Genomic DNA, 18,129 nt, shown 5'->3' on the forward strand with positions numbered 1-18,129 from the left:
GCATGGGCTGAACTCGACCATTTTTGATCATAGTCATTTTGAAGGAGTCATAACAACTCTCAGAGATCACCTGGCAAGGAAAAAAAAAATATATATATATATATATATATATATATATATATATATATATATTAATTATAGCTGTCCCACCAGATCCATGGTGCACTGAAAAATGAGCAGTCTCCAGGACACAGTTCTAAAAGATGTGAACCTTCCTTCTCAAAATGCCAGGTCTCAGAGATAAACATAAAATCCAGCTTCTCACAACAGAACCTATATTCATTTAGAATATGAGACTTATTAGCAATAGAGTGGGAATTAATTACCATCATTTCGACAGAGTACGTACAGCAGAGTAAGCTGCGGAGCAAATCAGGGTTCCCACCGTGTTAAGCGGAAGTACGCCAGGGGCCATGCCACACTCTAGTGGCAGTGGAAAAACAAACATGTTTTGTTGATTCTGGAAATTATCCATGACAAATTTGATCGCTAGCAGCAAATGGTGATCATATATCTGTAGAAAGACGATGCCAGACATTCCACATTGTTCATGATAGGATCAGTTGTATTTACATTATATATTCTTCCCTTAGGCAATTTTATTAGAAAGCATTGCATACATTTTCTTTGCTATGCAGATGATATCCAGCTTTATCTATCTATTAAGCCAGATGACACACATCAGTTAGTTAAACTACAGGCATGTCTTAAAGGCACTTAGATTACTGTACTTGGCACTGAAAGTCTTAGAAACATGGTGTCTAATCAGATATTTAGACATGATGACATTACCTTAGCCTCCAGCAACAGTGTGAGAAACCTTGGAGTCATTTTTGAGCAGGGTATGTCCTTCAGTACACATTAAACAAATATGCAGGAATGCCTTCTTGCATTTGCACAATATCTAAAATATATTTTAATATAAAATGTTTCAGAGTGATGCTGAAAAATTAGTTCATGCATTTAGTACTTCTGGGCTGGACTACTGTTATTCATTGTTATCAGGCTGTTCTATAAGGTCTTTAGAAAGTTTTCAGTTAATCCAGAATGCAGCAAGAGTACTGACAGGGGCTTAAAAAAAGAGAGCATATTTCTCACATATTAGCCTCATTTCATTGGCTACCTGCTAAATATAGAATTGAATTTAAAATCCTTCTTCTCACATACAAGGTCTTGAATAATCAGGCCCCATTTTATCCTAAAGACCTCAAAGTACCATTTCACACCGATAGAGCACTTCACTCTCAGACTGCTGGCTTACTTGTGCTTCCTAAGATATTTAAAAGTAGAATGGGAGGCAGAGCCTTCAGCTTTCAGGCCCCTCTTCTGTGGAACCAGCTCCCAGTTTGGGTTTGGGAGACAGGAACCCTCTCTATTTTTAAGACTTTCCTTCTTGATCAAGTTTATAGTTAGGGCTGAATCAGGTGACCCTGAACCATCCCTTAGTTACGCTGCAATAGGTCTAGGCTGTTGGGAGCTTCCCATGATGCACTGAGCCTTTTTTCTTCATTCATCTCTTTTTTCACTCTCCATGTATTTATACACTGTTGCATTTAATCATTAGTAATCAAATTTAAACTCTCCCTCTGTTCCATGTGTATCTTTTGTCCTGTTTCTTCTTCTGAGGTTTCTTCCTGTTAAAAGGGAGTTTTTCCTTCCTACTGTCACCAAGTGTTTGCTCATAGCAGTTTGTTGGAGTTTTCTTTACCCTACAATATTAGAGAGGGTCTTTACCCCAGCAGTCTTCATTCTACAATAGCAGTCACCTCAAACTTAGAGCTGCTATTTTAAATAAGACTGAATTGAATTGTCAAAATCTACAATCATAAGATATCTTCATGAATGTCAATATGGATACTTTACAACAAACTACTAGCTACACTCAAGAATAGTAGCATCATATTAGACTTTGCCAAAAAGCATCTAAAAGAACCTGCATGATTTGGAGAAAAAAGAAAATCTTTTGACAGATGAAACCAAGATTAAGTTGTATCAAAACAATGAGAAGAGAATAACACGGAGGAGAGAGACAGCTCATGATCTGAAGCATGCCACACTACCTGTCAAATATAGTAAGGAAATGTTCTGGAATGGGCATGTATGCCAGTGGAATCAGGCCACCAGTGTTTATTTGACTGTTGATAGAAGCAGCAGGATGGATTCTGAAATGTATAGGGCTATACTCTCTGCTCAGATTCATTCAAATGCTACAAAACAGATCAAATGGTGTGTCTCATTGCAAATAGAAAATGACCCAAAAGAAAGTGCAAAAACAAGCCATGATTTTCTCAAAGAAAGGAAATGGGATATTCTTCAATGACTGGGACAGTTACCTGATTTCAACCAAATAGAGGATGCTTTCAATTACAGAAGAAATAACTGAAAGCAGCCAGACCCACCAACAAGTAGCAACTGAAAGTGCCAGAACATTGCAAGGGAGGAAATACAGCATTTGGTGATGTCCAAGGATTCTAGACTTTAGGTGGTCTTTGGCTGCAATGGATTATCATTTAAGCATTAAAAACAATCCGTATATTTAAAATTGTTAGTTTGTTCAAATCTCTGAAAATGGGGTACTAATAAATGGCTGTCAAAACAGTCAATGCAATACTTTTATTAAACCCTTTGAATATCTTGATTTTGTTATTTAAAATCCACTGTAGTGGTGTAGAGGAAAAATTGGAAAAAAAAAAAAAGTATCACTGTCCAAAAAGTATAGACCTAACCATATACCTGTGTGACTCTACTGTTCTACAATGCTGATACAGTGTAAGTACTTAAAAATAGAGCCAAATTTGCAGCGTAAACAAAAGCAACTAAATGATCATCGTTCAACAATGGGCCAGTGGGATGCCAAAGCAGGACACATTTTTTTTAAGAGCCCCTACAGGCCCATGCTCTGCAGTTCCTTCATTCAACTCAAAATAGTCACAAGTCAAACTAGTCACAAGTTACACTTTCTGTGTAAATTTTACAATTAGCACATCTGAGTGAGAAAATTGTCTTTTTTTAAATTAATTTAGGGCAGCATGGTGGCGCGGTGGTTAGCACTGTTGCCTCACAGCAAGAAGGTCCTGGGTTAGAATCGACCATCTAGCTGAGATCTTTCTGTGTGGAGTTTTTATGTTCTCCCCATATCTATGTGGGTCCTCTCTGGGTGCTCTGGCTTCCTCCCACAGTCCAAAGACATTCAGTTAGTTGTTTTAGTTAGTGTTTTTTAAACCTGGGGTTAGGTTAATTGTGTTGCCCCTGTGACGGGCTGGTGACCTTTCCAGAGTACCTTGCCTCTCACCCTATGGCAACTGGGATCACACACACACACACACACACACAGTCTCCCCACATTTAGAGACATTTAGAGGCTGACTGTGGTGACATCAGTGTAATGTGTATAGCTATAACTTGGACACCCCTGTGATGGTTATACCCAGACAAAGGGGTCTTTTTGACCAGAAAACCCCTCTGGCAAAGGTAACTGGAGGTCCTTGTGGTATGTGTGCAGGGACTGACAGGGGTAACAAAGGCCCAGGCAGCAGCATATTTACATGCCTTCAGAGACCTGCACGGAAGCCACAGGGAGCAATCGAGAACCAAAGCCAACTGACACTCCTGTCACACCGCCAAAAGCAGAGTGGGTGCGAGTCCCTTAGCAATTCTGGAAACAGATAAAGCTGCACGCAAACTTACTCTTCCACAAGTTCACCTACAGAAGCCTTGTTACAATTTATTGACCTTCTGGCATGTTGGCTAAGCCTCAAATAAACTGGGCAAAGATGAATGAAAGGGTTATGCTGGATTTATAAGAAAAAAGAAGAGATTTAGGGTTAAAAGGAGGGGCTGGAGCCTATACTAGTTTCAGAGAGTGAGAGGTGGGATACACCCTGGACAGGCGACCAGTCAGAGTAAAAATAAGAGTTCTATAGTGAAAATGAACAAGACAGAAAAGTATTTATTTTATAATCTTGCTTATTGTGTTTTGATAATCTTTGGAAGCCAAAGTGAAAATACAATTTAATTCGGCCAGCCCTAACTTCACCCCTGACAAGCAAAGTCAATAACATTTATTATTTTGTTACAACAGCACTTGCTAAAGGGCTAAGACATAGTAAGGACCAAGCAGACAGCCGGTTCTTGAAGGAAAAATGGATGAACATGTGCATCTCAGCTCAGTAAATGATCAGATTTGAATGGCTAGACATCTCTAAAACAATAAGTCTCATAAGGTCTTAAACTAAGTAATTTAGCACCAGCCAAATATTGCATATTTGCATGCAATCAGATTTATTCACATGATAAAGAAACTGTCAGCTAGCATGTCAGTATATTTGAATTGCTAATATCTATAGACATTAATTTGGCTGTTTTTAAAGACTGTAAAGGAGAGAGTGTGAGCTACCCTTACCAGACAGCAAAAATATTGCTTGTAATACTGGGTCATCATTTCTTTTTAAATATATTTGTTAGCTGCAGCTGATATTTTGTATACAGTACATGTTTCTCTAGGAGATGATTGTAGGAAAGCCAGACCATTGGGTATTCCTGTTAGTAATCCTAATCAGACTGTAGCCACTGCAATCTACTGCCCACTATACATCATGCATGTAACTGAGCAGTGCAAAAGAACAAAATTTGGTGAATATGAGTTGTTCTTTTTCATCAGTGTTTCTAATTGCTCCTCTTCTTCTCACTCTCCTCTCACATCTGTTGGTATTTACAGAGTCAATTATTTCTGGGTTTTTAAAAAATCCAGTTAGCTTATCAACAGCTTGCATCCAGCTGAACACCCTCACTCACGTCTGATTTCAGAAAAATGGATAACATCAATTGACTGACTTAAAAAGTAGACTTTCTATGGTTTTTCTTTTTAGGGGAAATGCTTTTGTTAGGCAGACAAACCCCCAGAGCACAAAATCTAGTGGGCACCTCAAACAGGCTCTAATGTTCTTTTAACATAAAAGAAACCTTCAACTTCTGACTGCTTCTACAAAGTCCATCCTTTCCCAAATACCACCACCAATATTTGTATAGCTGGTTTGCAAATCAATAGCTTTTTAACAAACCACAATAACATTGTTTATTTTTTATATTTCCGTATGCCAGTGTGATGAACACCAAAGAAACCTTTAATTGAACTATTTAAAGTAATGAATAACTTGACTGAGGCTAAAAAACAAACAAACAAACAAATAAATACATGAGCAAAATAAGAACAAAGAAAATGACAGGGAAGACAGCCAATGTATCCAGGAATAAGTGAAACAATGAAAACAACACTGCAATAACAATGTAATAACCACCAGATCTTACAAAGGCTCACACACATGCTGACCTGGTAGAAGCCAGTGGTCTCCCGATCCAGTGAGCGGCTGACTGACACCACTCCTGAATCCATGTCAATGGTGAAGAGACCTTTGGGATCCTGGTCAGCACCAGGGCCTGTCAGTCGGAAGATATGTTTCCTTGATTCCCCTGATGGAATCACCTGCAGACATATAGGCAAATGCACACATAAACACACAAACACAAGTATCAATATCCTGAACAATTCTAAGCTTTACCCATTTCATTTTAGTCAGCTCATTTTCTGAAACAAATAATTAGCCAATTATGATTTCTGTTATTTTCCTTTTTTAAAGCACAGTCCCTTAAAAAAGCACATATTACATTGTTTTTGATATTCATTTCAGTTAAAGAAGCTTACTGAGGCTTCAGTGGTGATGGAAATCCCTGATAACTACCAATTAAAAATTTATATCAGCTAAGACTTTAATTTAATTTCATCAGTTGGTAAATTCATCATACATCTAAAACAAGAACGTTCACATCATTTGTCTGAGCACTGGAGGCCTGCTGTGACCACTTGCACAGACATGATCGGATTTTGATAAGATAAAGAAAGTAAAACAGTTAAATAATAATTAACACAAAAATCAGTTTCTTAATAATTAATTGAGAATTTTATGTTTTGTTGTTGCTTTTATTATTATGTAGGCTCCAGGAAAGAGATGAACTAAAAACTAAACTGAACACTATGAACAAAGCTGTGATGCTTTTCAGGAATTCTGCCAAGTTAGTTGGCTGCAAATTCTATTTTCTCAGGCAGAACTGTTCTGACCCAGGTACTTTTTGGATAGATGCACTCACATGAGTCTGTCGTAGCCAGCAGCATTCATGGGTACCCCAGTAACAGGAACAGGCCGGTTCAGAAAAGAACAAGAGACAAAACAGAGCACGTTAGTCACACATAAAAAGTTAGATATATGGCCAAATATTAGTTCCTGAAAGGTTTGATGGGCGACCCTTGAGGAACTATGTGAATTATAAACCCAACTAAACACCACTGTGAGACATGCTCCACCAACTTTATCATTAAAACATCAAATGAGGAAATGTCCTTGTGAAAAATTGTGTTCTGTCTGTGCAATGAAGTTCAAGAAGAAGCAACAATGTTAAAGATGTTCTGTTGGTGAATGGTAGACCAACACCTTACCAAGATGCTTTATGTTGGTTCTTCCTTTGATTTCTCACCCATCATAGTTTGCCTTTCTGGAAATATAGTAATATATATATACTTTTTTCCTTTGCTAAAAGTCTGAAAAATTATATAACAAAATATTTCCAAGATGGGTTTTTTTTTGTGTGTTTTGGCATGTTACATAAGTGTACCAAATTTCATACATGCATGTGGAACACGGTGGTGGGGCTCATTTTTTGCAACATCATAGGTTTCACCAGACCTGATGCATGTGTAAAATTTAATGAGTTTTTGAGCATGTTTAGACCCTCAAAAGGCAATTCATTTGAAAGAAAAAAGAAACAGAGCGATTGCAATAGGGCCTTTGCACGTTTCATTCTTGGGCCCTAATAAAACAGAGAAATGAAATCAACAAAACTCCAGTTCTTGTAAAGGCCACGCATGTCTTTTTATAGCATGTCTGTCTCCCGAATCCAAACTGGGAGCTTGTTCCACAGAAGAGGGGCTGAAAGCTGAAGGCTCTCTGTCTTCCATTCTACTTTTAAGTATCCTAGGAAATGCAAGTAATTTTAATGCTTCTTATCTAAACAAGATCACTAAAAAGCTGAGGAAAAAATTATAATGCATCTCCAGATTTCACATGAATTATGGGGGAACACTTTGAGGCATATTCACAAAAGTTCAGTTCAAAAACTGAACAGATATTGCATGATCCAAGTGTGTCCAGTGGTGGTAGTAGTTAATATATACTCTGCCAACTAAAGATTGCTAGTTCAATTCCAGCCGGTGATACAAATCCCCTTTAGGGTTGTGTCAGGAAGGATATCTTGTGTAAAAACTCTGCTAAGTCAAACATGCAGAGCTACCTGCCGTGGTGACCCCTTGTGGCAAGGGTGCTGCTTAAAGTACTGGCTGATTTATCTTCTTGAAAGCTAAGCTAATCGCTCAACACATTGACAACGCTGAAAGGATGACACCACCCTGTCCTAGAGCTTTGTTATGCCCTAAAATGCAGACTTAGGCACAAGCTTTTTGATATTACATCTGAGATCCTACACATACTATCAGAACCAGGCTGTCAAATAGTTAAAAAAAAAAAATATGTTCATTATATCAGTGGTTGAAATCAATGAGTTATTTGTGACTTTTTCTAATTTCAAGCGTTTGCCATCCCCACATAAACACGCAAAGGGTCATCACCAGTGTCAGCACTCTTTTGGGCATGAGCACTGTCGCTGTGTCAAGGATCTAAATGGTCGCCCTGTATGGTGCCTGTGATAAGAGAAATGCCATGAAGCTGCCTTTAATGAGAATGCACTTCAGTGGGACAGCAGCTAAAATGAAGGTCTTTCTACTCCTACTTGAAAGAGCATGGGACATGAGACTACAGCGTTACAAGCCTATGCCAGATGAGGTTGAAATGCTTATAGCCTCTCCAGAGCTCTCTGCCATTTATCTCGATGTCCCGCTTCATCTTTTCCATCCGTTCCCTCTTGCTCTTAGGCTCCTTGCTCCCCCTGCTTGTTACTCTCTCTAATATGTCCATCCTCGCTCTTCTTTTAAGCCTTCATATTGCTTTCTATAGTTATCATTTCCCATTTTTCTGTATCATATCCTCCTCCTCTGCCTCTACTTGTTTTTTGTTTGCCATACCAAATGAAGACAAAGAAATATCCAAAATTTCACAAAAGCATACTATTAGTCAGCTTTTTAAGAATAAGTATTCACATACTGGGGATATCAATTTCAATTCAATTTGATTTGATTCAATTCAATTTTATTTATATGGTGACAGATCACAACAGTCACCTCAAGGCACAGTAAATTGTAAGATAAAGACCCTACAATAATTACTGAGAAAGCCTAACAGTCAAAACAACCCCTTATGAGCAAGAACTTGGCAACGGTGGGAAGGAAAAACTCCATTTTAACAGGAAGAAACCTCTGGCAGAACCAGACTTAGGGAGGGGCAGTCATCCGCCATGACTGGTTGGGGGTGACGGAGAGAGACAGGACAAAAAAAAGAAAACATTGTGGAAGACAGCCGGAGATTAATAATAACAAATGATTAAATGCAGAGTGGTGTATAAGCAGAGTAAAAAGAGGTGATTGAAAAAAAAAAATACTCAGTGTATCATGGGATCCCCCCAGCAGCCTAGGTCTATAGCAGCAAACTAAGGGATGGTTCAGGGTCACCTGATCCAACCCTAAGCTTGATGAAAGAGGTAAGTTTTAAGCCTGATCTTAAAAATAGAGAGGGTGCCTGTCACCTGAATTCAAATTGGCAGCTGGTTCCACAGAAGAGGGAACTGAAAGCTGAAGGCTCTGCCTCCCATTCTACTCTCTCAGTATCCTAGGAACCACAAGTAAGCCAGCAGTTTGAGAGTGAAGTTCTCTAATGGTGTGATACACTATTATGGGGTCTGATTATTCAAGACCTTGTATGTGAGGAGAAGGATTTTAAATCCAATTCTGGATCTAATAGGGATCTATTGAAGAAAAGACAATATCAGGAAAATATGCTCTCTCTTTCTAGTCCCTGTCAGTACTCTAGCTGCAGCAGTTCTGATCAGCTGAAGGCTGTTTGGGGAAGTTTTAGGACACCCTGATAGTAATGAATTACAATAGTCCAGCTTAAAAGTAATAGATACATGGATTAGCTTTTCAGCATCACTCTGAGACAGGATGTTTCTAATTTTGGAAATATTGCGCAAGTGCAAAAAATCAGTCCTACATATTTGCTTAATGTGTGCAGTGAAGGACACATCTTGGTCAAAAATGACTCTCACACCATTACTGCAGGCCAAGGTAATACCATCCAGAGTAAGTATCTGGTTCGACACCATGTTTCTAAAATTTGTGGGGCCGAGCACAGTAACTTCAGTTTTATCTGAATTTAGAAGCAGGGAATTAGAGGTCATCCAGGCCTTTATGTCTTTAAGACATTCCTGCAGTTTAACTAACTGATGTGTGTCATCTGGCTCAATGGATAGATAAAGCTGGGTATCATCTGCATAACAATAAAAATGTCTGCAATGCTTTCTAATGCTGCCTAAGAGAAGCATGTATAGTGTAAATAAAATTGGTCCTAGCACAGAACCCTGAGGAACTCCATAATTAACATTATAAATAGAAAAAAGTGAGAGAAACAATCACTCAGAGATTGAGAAAGAGAGAAGAAAGAGGGAAGGCGAGACAGAGGAGAAGTTATTTTTAAAGTTAAGGACTGCTCAGGGACATCTGATAAGCTGTAAGTTTAAAGCTTACATTTTAAAATCAGATCTTGGATCTGTATATGATGTGAAGTTCTGGTTTTTAATACTGTGAAATTTCCTGTAAACTGAGGTACACCAACTTTGTGTTATTCAAAGGTTGCATGAAAATACTGCTGTTTAGTGCAGGATAAACAGGTTGTACTGTGGTGAGTTTACAGTAAAGCTCTGTGTTGGACTGTGCACAGCAGCTGATGTGTTCGTGGTCTGAGTTACAGGTTACATCAGTACAGCAGAGAGGAGTTTGAATTTAAGCTGATGATTCATTTGTTGGATTCCATCTTTATACCAACTGCATACTGTCAGTTTAAAGACAGTAAAAACAGCATACTGTCATTGTAGGGGTGGAAATCAGCTAAGAAAGCTTAGCTGATTTCCACCCCTACAATGACAGCTAAGAAAGCTTGTGAAATACCAGGTTAGATCTCATTGAATTCAGTTGTGCAAATCCACACAGAGCAGTAAACCTCAGAACAGCAGCAGCTGATAGCACCTGCACACAGAGAAAACCTACTGGAACTCACTATAGAAATTATTGTGAGCTGGGATTCTTTTCCCCACTATAACTGATCTTAGTGTCCCCCCCACCTGCTGAATCCCACTTTAACCCCTGATTATGCTCATTTTTCAGGGCCACCTTCTACAATATAGGTTAAAAACAAATAGAGCTATTTTTAAATTCTCTCTTTTTCTCTGCTTATGTTCTACATAACAGTGTTCAGGCTGAGTGCATTTATTAGAGTTAGAATTTAGACTGAAATAAAGTTCGTATTCTCATGTACTAATATTGTTTTTTTACTACACTAATATAGCACAAGGTTCAGTTAGATTTGCACAAGAATAGCTGGTAGAAATGTCCCTCAAAGAGCTAAAAAAAAAAGTTGTTAGGGGAGTCTGAAAAGTTGCTTCTGTTTAGGACTACGCTCCCTCCTCACACTCCCCCAGCTGGTCTGCTTTCCCGGCTGCTTGGGATCTGCTGGGGGAGAGCTGACACAGAGAGCAGGAAAATGCGGGAAGAACAGGAGAAGCAGCCGTGCTTTAGTGACTCAGCTAAGGTAAGCTAATAACTGCACTTAGCTAGCGAATTCCTAAAAACACACTAATTGAATGTGAATATAATTTACAGGTGATTCAGCAGACAGTGTGCTTTGGATAACACTATGAAATATGTCGTTATCTAGATTAATCGAGCTACACAGTGACAGCGCCACCCCTGAGAGACAGCTGTATTCTACATCTAGTTTCATTGTATTCTTTAATATAATTTAAAACTATCAGTGTTTTCCTCGTCTTTGTTGTCTTGTGAGGACATGAGCTAAAACTAAATCTGCTACTCAAACAGGTGGCATAGCTGTCAATAAAGACAGAGATATTTCTGGTCTGTAATCACAGTGACAGCCAGCACCTGCAGAGAGTGACAAACTGGGTCAGATGAAGAAAACTGAAAAAGAATGAGGTACAACATTAGTTGGATTCACAGATGGCTTGGCATCAAACTTTGATAGATGCGGGGGGAGTGGAGGAAAAAACAAGAACAGTTGTAGAGGGAGGCTGGATGAAGGGAGAACAAGTGAGAGACGAGGAAGCGGAGAGCATGCGAGAGGGAGTGATCACTGATAAAGATACAATAACTTCAGCTGGAGAGTAGCTGAAGTGTCAGGAGAAGTTTAGACTGATTAGACAATGTCTCTGTGGGGTAGAAGTGTGATAATTTACTGTGCTCATAGACACATACTCACTCTGATGTACATGCATGCTGGCAAAGAAATGTGCACCCAGTGGCTTTGTCTCCACTGAGTCTGTCTCCCTCTGTGTGTGAGTGGGAGGACTGATGGGAGAATCTCACCTCTTTCTATCAGCTCTCATTACCAGCCAAGCATACATGAAAGACTGTGGGGCTTGTGATACTGCAGAAAGATGACAAGAGGTGTGGTGCTGCTCTGCAACACCAAACACCTCTGAGCACGCTGAGAAAAACGACCAGCAAAACAATAGATCAACAACAACAGAGTGTGGGTTTATAAGTACTGGTTTTAGTGTGTCAAAACCAGGACGCACAAAGTGTCAGCTGGAAAAGAAATGAAACCCTGTAGGTGAGTACAAATACAGTAATGTGAAAAGGGAAGTTTTCACAGGAGTCTATGCAGTCCTGTGAAAAAATGAAGTGCGCCCTTGTTGCTTCCATAGGAATTAAGAGGGTAAGTAGCTTTCACGTGTCGCCAGACAAATGCACTTGATTAACTGATCATCAGCATGTGTGACCACTTCTATAAAAGCAGAAATTCTGGCAGTTTGCTGGTCTGGAGCATTCAGATGTGTGTTAGCACAATGCCACAATCTTCCCAGAAGTGATTGTCCTAGCAAATTTACCTCAAACCCAGACTGTGCAATGCCACACAACAGGACAAGGATCCAAAGCACACCAACAAATCTACAACAGAAAAAGGATCAAAGTGTTGCAATGGTCCAAAGTCCAGACCTCAGTCTGATTGAAATGCTGTGGCTGGACCTTAAGAGTGCCATACATAAACAAATGCTGGCAAACCACCGAACTGAGACAATGCTGTAAAGAAGAGTGGGCCAAAATTCCTCCACAATGATGTGAGAGACTGATAAAGTCATACAGAAATCAATTACTTTAAGATGGTTCTGCAAGGTACTGAATCATAGGGTATACACAGGAATACATATAGTTTTGTGAAAATTTTGGTTTTAACATGACTGCATGTACAAAGATATCGTCCTTAAAAAAATAAAGTTTATGCAAAGAAAACATCACACTCAGTCATTACCATGCAAAATCTCTCCCCACACAAACACACTTATACTAGTCATGTCCTTGTGCTTCTTAAGGGAGAATGAGGAAGTATTTCGACTGTGTGTGTGTGTGTGTGTGTGTGTGTGTGTGTGTGTGTGTGTGTGTGTGTGTGAGAGAGAGAGAGAGAGAGAGAGAGAGAGAGTATGCACTAGCATCCCTCAGTGGTGCTTCTGTTATCCCTGTCAAGGTCACACGGCCAGCTGCGAATGACAATCACCAGCCATAAAAGGACTCCTGGGACCATGCCAGTGTGTGTGTGTGTGTGTGTGTGTGTGTGTGCATGTATCCATGTGTGTGCATGTGTACAAGCATGCAAAGCTTGGACCAGTGCTTTGCCTGATTGTCCTGCCACTCCAGCCTGCTAATGAGAGGGACGAGACAAGGCGGAAAGGCCTAGTGAAGGCACGGACAAATAGAGCAGAGCGAGTCCTCTACACTGGGCGATGGGAAAAACAGTTGGGCTAATTAACATGCTTTGACTGGTTAGTAAGGCCACTGCTAATCATTACCCATGAGCCAATGCAATTTAAGCCAATCACAACAAGCCTGAGAGGAGCAACAATCAAGAGGAACCCATGTATGAAAAAAGGAAGCATGAAAATAAGAGTGTTATTAAGCGTCAAGACTGTGCTAAGAGGGTCAGCTGGAACTGCTGTAATGGGAAATTCTGCTCTTGAAAACAAACTGCAGTTCACACAGTAGCAAGTCCTTGTCACCTTTATAAGTGTTTTTTTTTCAAGGTAACAACTCAGTGGCATTTAAACTCACACACCCACAAACAATGGAGAGCATAGAAAAATGCTAGTTTTCATGATGGGCAAAACGATTAGCAGTCTTTCAATCTTGTTTAGGCTCACACTCGGAGAGCATCTCTCACGTGCATAGTTTACAGCCGGCAAATCTGTCCTTTATTGCTTCCTCTCCTTTTTGTAAGCCCCTCTCATCAAAATGGATTTCACATCTGCTCTGTGTGTCTGGAAGTCCAAGCATGAATTGGAATTTGCATCAGATGGTTTTAACAAACACCATAATGGGGATGATTATCATGCTGAAAGACAGACAGTGAGATAAAGTCAAGAACTTTGTGGTCTTCGTAAGACAATTAAACTAATCAGTTAGATGTCACGAGAAGGCCTGAAGGCTGCCTACTTTTCTAATGTTGTAAACTGTCACAATACAACGTACTCACTGCTTGGATGCTCAGACAGAGCAGTGATGTTAAATACTTTATGTAAAAGGAGAAGCAATAACAGGAAGACAAAGATAAAGTGGTTGGAGAAAAGATGGAGCAGTAAAAAGAAACACTACAGATGACAGACAGCAGACAGAGGGTGAAAAGACAATGGAAACATACAGACTGACAGGCAGAGCAAATCAGGTTGCACTCCTCACTGAAACAACGAAACAAAGGTGCTAGACACATCTATTCACTGTACTGTATTCGAGGCTGTGGCCACAACCAAACCAGGGCCTCATTCCTCTCACCAAAAGAACTTTATTGGAGCTGTCATGTCAAGTCAGACACATTGAGTTGATTTGTGAGCTGGACCCAAAGGTAAGAAAGGATAAACACAGGGTGAAAAACTGACAGCTCCAGTACAATACAAAAAGTTAAAACTCCTCCGCTGAAGGGTTTGAGACTTCATGCTGACACATTGGAGACTTTGTTATTTAATGAATTTTCCTCCATGTGTTTTGTTGCTAGACTGTAAATTTGTGCTTCTTTTTAAACTTAACCAGTGAGACTGAGTTAATGGGTTTTGGGAATTGGTAACCAACTAGCAAGAACCTTACCATTAGGATCCCAAACTTGACTAAACTATTGCTTCTGTTTCTACAACTATGTTTTTGGAAATGCAAACAATTGGAGCCAAGCACGGCAGTTGGTAATGCAGGCTTTTTTTTTTCAACTTAATTAGCTTTAACAAAGTTGAACGTTTATCTATTTTAAGCTTTTACAAGAAAATGGGCTGCATTAGATTACAAAGCCTTCATCACTTCCACTAAAATAAAATTTCAACTAAAATGCTCCAGATTACAGAACACATTTTTTTTGTCTGAATAAACTCCAAATGAAAATAATTGACACATTATTGGCCACTTTACAAAGATGTCCTCTAAATCATCTATGAGAACTTGCTTAAGTTTTCCATATGGTGGAAAATCCATTATAATTCATGCTATATAATGGGCTGAACTTGTTTTTGTTCCATGGGATTCAAAGGGGTCATATTTGAAAATAGGGCATAGTTTTTCAGAGGTACATGCATACATAAAGCTCCTGCACTTGGCATGGCACTCAGTGAAAAGAATCACTGAACTGTCCCCAGTCGCTGTGTGAAATCTCAACACTTTTTGGACCGTGCGTTTCAGAGAGTAGCCACACACTCCAATAGCAGAATAAGACGGATGAACTTAAAACACTCTGGGTTCAACACTGCTTTGCTGTTTGGCTCTCAATTACATTCTGTCCTGTGTTACTGAGGGTTCAATTTTCAGTTTGTTTTTCTTTGGTCATCACTTGTGATTGGCTCCCAACCAGATTTAATAGGGTGCCATGGCTTTAGGAGAATTGCAATTTGAAACATCCATTAGATAAAGGGAAAACAGCTCAAAACTGGAGCAAGCTGATCGCTGTTCAATCAAACAGGAGAGACCCAGGAGTAAAAACATACCAGTGAGTCAAGTTATTTTAAGGTGCTTTGTAAAATAGGCAACTTAGGTATTTTCAGTCTTCAAAAAAACCCAGTTTCCAGTGCATGGCTTACTAAACTACCAAAAATTAATACCACAACAATTAGAATGGCTGCAAAGTAAGAAGTTCATTAAAAAATGTTCAACTATCTGAAATAAAGATTTAAGATGGTAGTGAGACTTGCTATGATACTATATATGGTTTGGAGATGGTTGCAATGACAAAAAGACAGGAGGAAGAGCTGGAGAAGGCAGAGTTGAAGATGTTGAATTTTTCACTGCAAACGACCAGGATGGACAAGACTAGAAAAGAGTATATCAGAGGGACAGGTCAGGTTGAGCAGTTTGGAGACAGAGTTAGAGAGGCAAGGCTGACATGGTTTGAATATGTGCAGAGGAGGGATAGCAGATATACTGGACAAACAATGTTGAATTTTGCAAAACATTTTCCAGTTTCTGTAATGCATGGTGCAGGCAAACAAGTAGGGAATTGTATAATCAAGATGCTCGGATGGTCAGACTGGCAGAATTGACTGTATAGTATTAAGATTTACAGACTTTTTCCTTGAACCTTGAAGTTATCAGCCTTCTATTCGTGCATGATTAAACATTGCGGATTAAATGTAGGATTAAACATTTATTCACCATTTTTTAGACTATCAGGTGAAACTGCAGTGGCATCTACAAAGAGAAACATGTAAGCATATCTGTTTCATTGCATGTTCCAACTGCTATGTGAGTTTTTGTGAGCAGTTTAAGGGCTCCCAAGGGAGGGCAGGGGAGAGACCTCTGTATCAAAACAATTCCACAGCTAGCAGGAGGTGTGACATAAACAACAAGGTTCTTACCTTTCCCCTGTGAGCCCTCTTGACAGCTGACCCACCCAAACCTCTACAATACAAGCCACTACAATACACACACGCACACACACTCACACACCCCACACATGTGCATGTATTCACACAGTACCACATCCAAATTGTAGTCCTCTCAGTCACCACCCTCCCTTGCTTCCTACTGCTTATCTCAAAGAAGGAAGAAGGAAGTATGAAAAATGAATGCCTGCCATATGGAAGTGGTATGTTGTATAGGAAGAAGGAGAGCTACTGGTGTGGAAAATCAATTTCGCCAAGTTACCAACACATAGCTTCTATTAGGTAAAATAGCCAACATTAGCCTGTCTTCTCATGCAGAGCTGAGTGTGGAGATTGAGGGATGAAGTGATACAGGCATGAGAGGAAAATGGATGGAATGTGCAAATAAAAGTGATGAGAAGCAGGAATGGGGCAAAGAGAAGGACAGTTAAGGGACACCAATGGAACGAGAGACCAAGAAAATAATCAACGTCCTGTACGCACAATGCTTCTATTGCCTCATTTGAATATGTACAAGTACTGCACAGGCTAAGGCTGCTCCTGAAGCACTGTTTAACACTCAATCCCCATCAGGTCCATAGCATACTGAAGAAATAATGTGTCCCACACAGATTAGACTATTACGCTGATTCTTGTCTTCCTGCTGTTGACCAGACAAGAAATTTGCATAACCCCTCGGACTACAGACGTCCCTCAAAAGTATTACCTAGTGGCCTGACATATGCACACACAGTCAGTCCAGTCCAGCCTTGTATATCTCCAGGCTTCACAGGAACCATACTGAGTACAGCATTAGTATGAGAGGTAGACTCAGGCTTTGTGCTGTGGTCATGCTCTCCAGGGTACAATTATCCATTATGCGCAGGGTTCAGTATGGGATATCTTTTTATTTTAGTCTCAGTAAGCATTGAGAGATGTGGATGATCTCCTAGTGCCTAGACTTAGAACAAAGCATATTAATCAAAGCTTTGTAATACAGATCAAGATAAATACCTTACACAGGTATCAAAGTTTATGACTTTTGGCTTATCATTTGTTCTACAATAACTCAGGTGAACCGATTTACCTGTTGCAGAGATTTCTCATGTTAAAAAGTCAAATAAAACATGTCTGGAAGAGAAAATGGAGGAGTTTCAAGCATGCTAATATATAATGACAGGTTTATTTGAAGAGTTTCAGTCAGGTTTCAGAATTCATCACAGTACAGCAACAGCATTAGTGAAGGTTACATATGATCTTCTCATGGCCTCTGACAGTGGACTCATCGCTGTTCTTGTCCTGTTAAACCTCAGTGCAGCTTTTGATACTGTTGACCATAACATTTTATTTATAGAAATTAGAGCATGACAGGGCACACGGGTGGCTTAGTGGTTAAAGCTAGCAACCACATACATGCGGCGCGGGCGGCGCAGGTTCAAATCCTGGCCTGTCGTCAATGTGCCCGCATGTCTTTCCCCGTATGTTTCCCTAATTTCCTGTCTCTCCTCTACTGCAAATAAAGCCACTGTGGCTAAGGAAATTAGAGCATGACATTGGTATTAAAGGTGCTGCAGTGGTTTCTATTATCTATCTAATAGACTCCAGTTTGTTCATGTACTGTAAATGGGGAGTCTTCTTCACACACTAAGGTTAATTATGGAGTTCCACAGGGTTCTGTGCTAGGACCAATTTTATTTACACTATACATGTTTCCCTTAGGAAGTATTATTAGAAAGCATTGCATAGATTTTCATTGTTATGTAGATGATACCCAGCTTCATCTAGCCATTGAGCCAGATGACACACATCAGTTAGTTAAACTGCAGGAATGTCTTAAAGACATAAAGGCCTGGATGACCTCTAATTTCCTGCTTCTAAATTCAGATAAAACTGAAGTTACTGTACTTGGACCCACAAATTTTAGAAACATGGTGTCGAACCAGATACTTACTCTGGATGGCATTACCTTGGCCTCCAGTAACACTATGAGAAATCTTGGAGTCATTTTTGACCAGA

At 39.7% G+C, this 18,129-nt stretch overlaps 1 protein-coding gene across 1 annotated transcript in view; it reads right to left on the minus strand.

Moving 5' to 3' along the window:
- The window catches only part of cdh13 (cadherin 13, H-cadherin (heart)), a 367,414-nt gene that overhangs the window by 189,753 nt on the left and 159,532 nt on the right, over positions 1–18,129 (minus strand). Inside the window, exons 5-6 of the mRNA XM_030732385.1 lie at positions 6,145–6,150; positions 5,330–5,482 (exon numbers count right to left, since the gene is read on the minus strand). Of these exons, the coding sequence (XP_030588245.1) occupies positions 5,330–5,482; positions 6,145–6,150 (159 nt within the window). The remainder of the gene's footprint in view (positions 1–5,329; positions 5,483–6,144; positions 6,151–18,129) is intronic.

This window comes from Archocentrus centrarchus, chromosome 6 (assembly GCF_007364275.1).
Source record: "Archocentrus centrarchus isolate MPI-CPG fArcCen1 chromosome 6, fArcCen1, whole genome shotgun sequence".
Taxonomy (NCBI): Eukaryota; Metazoa; Chordata; class Actinopteri; order Cichliformes; family Cichlidae; genus Archocentrus; species Archocentrus centrarchus.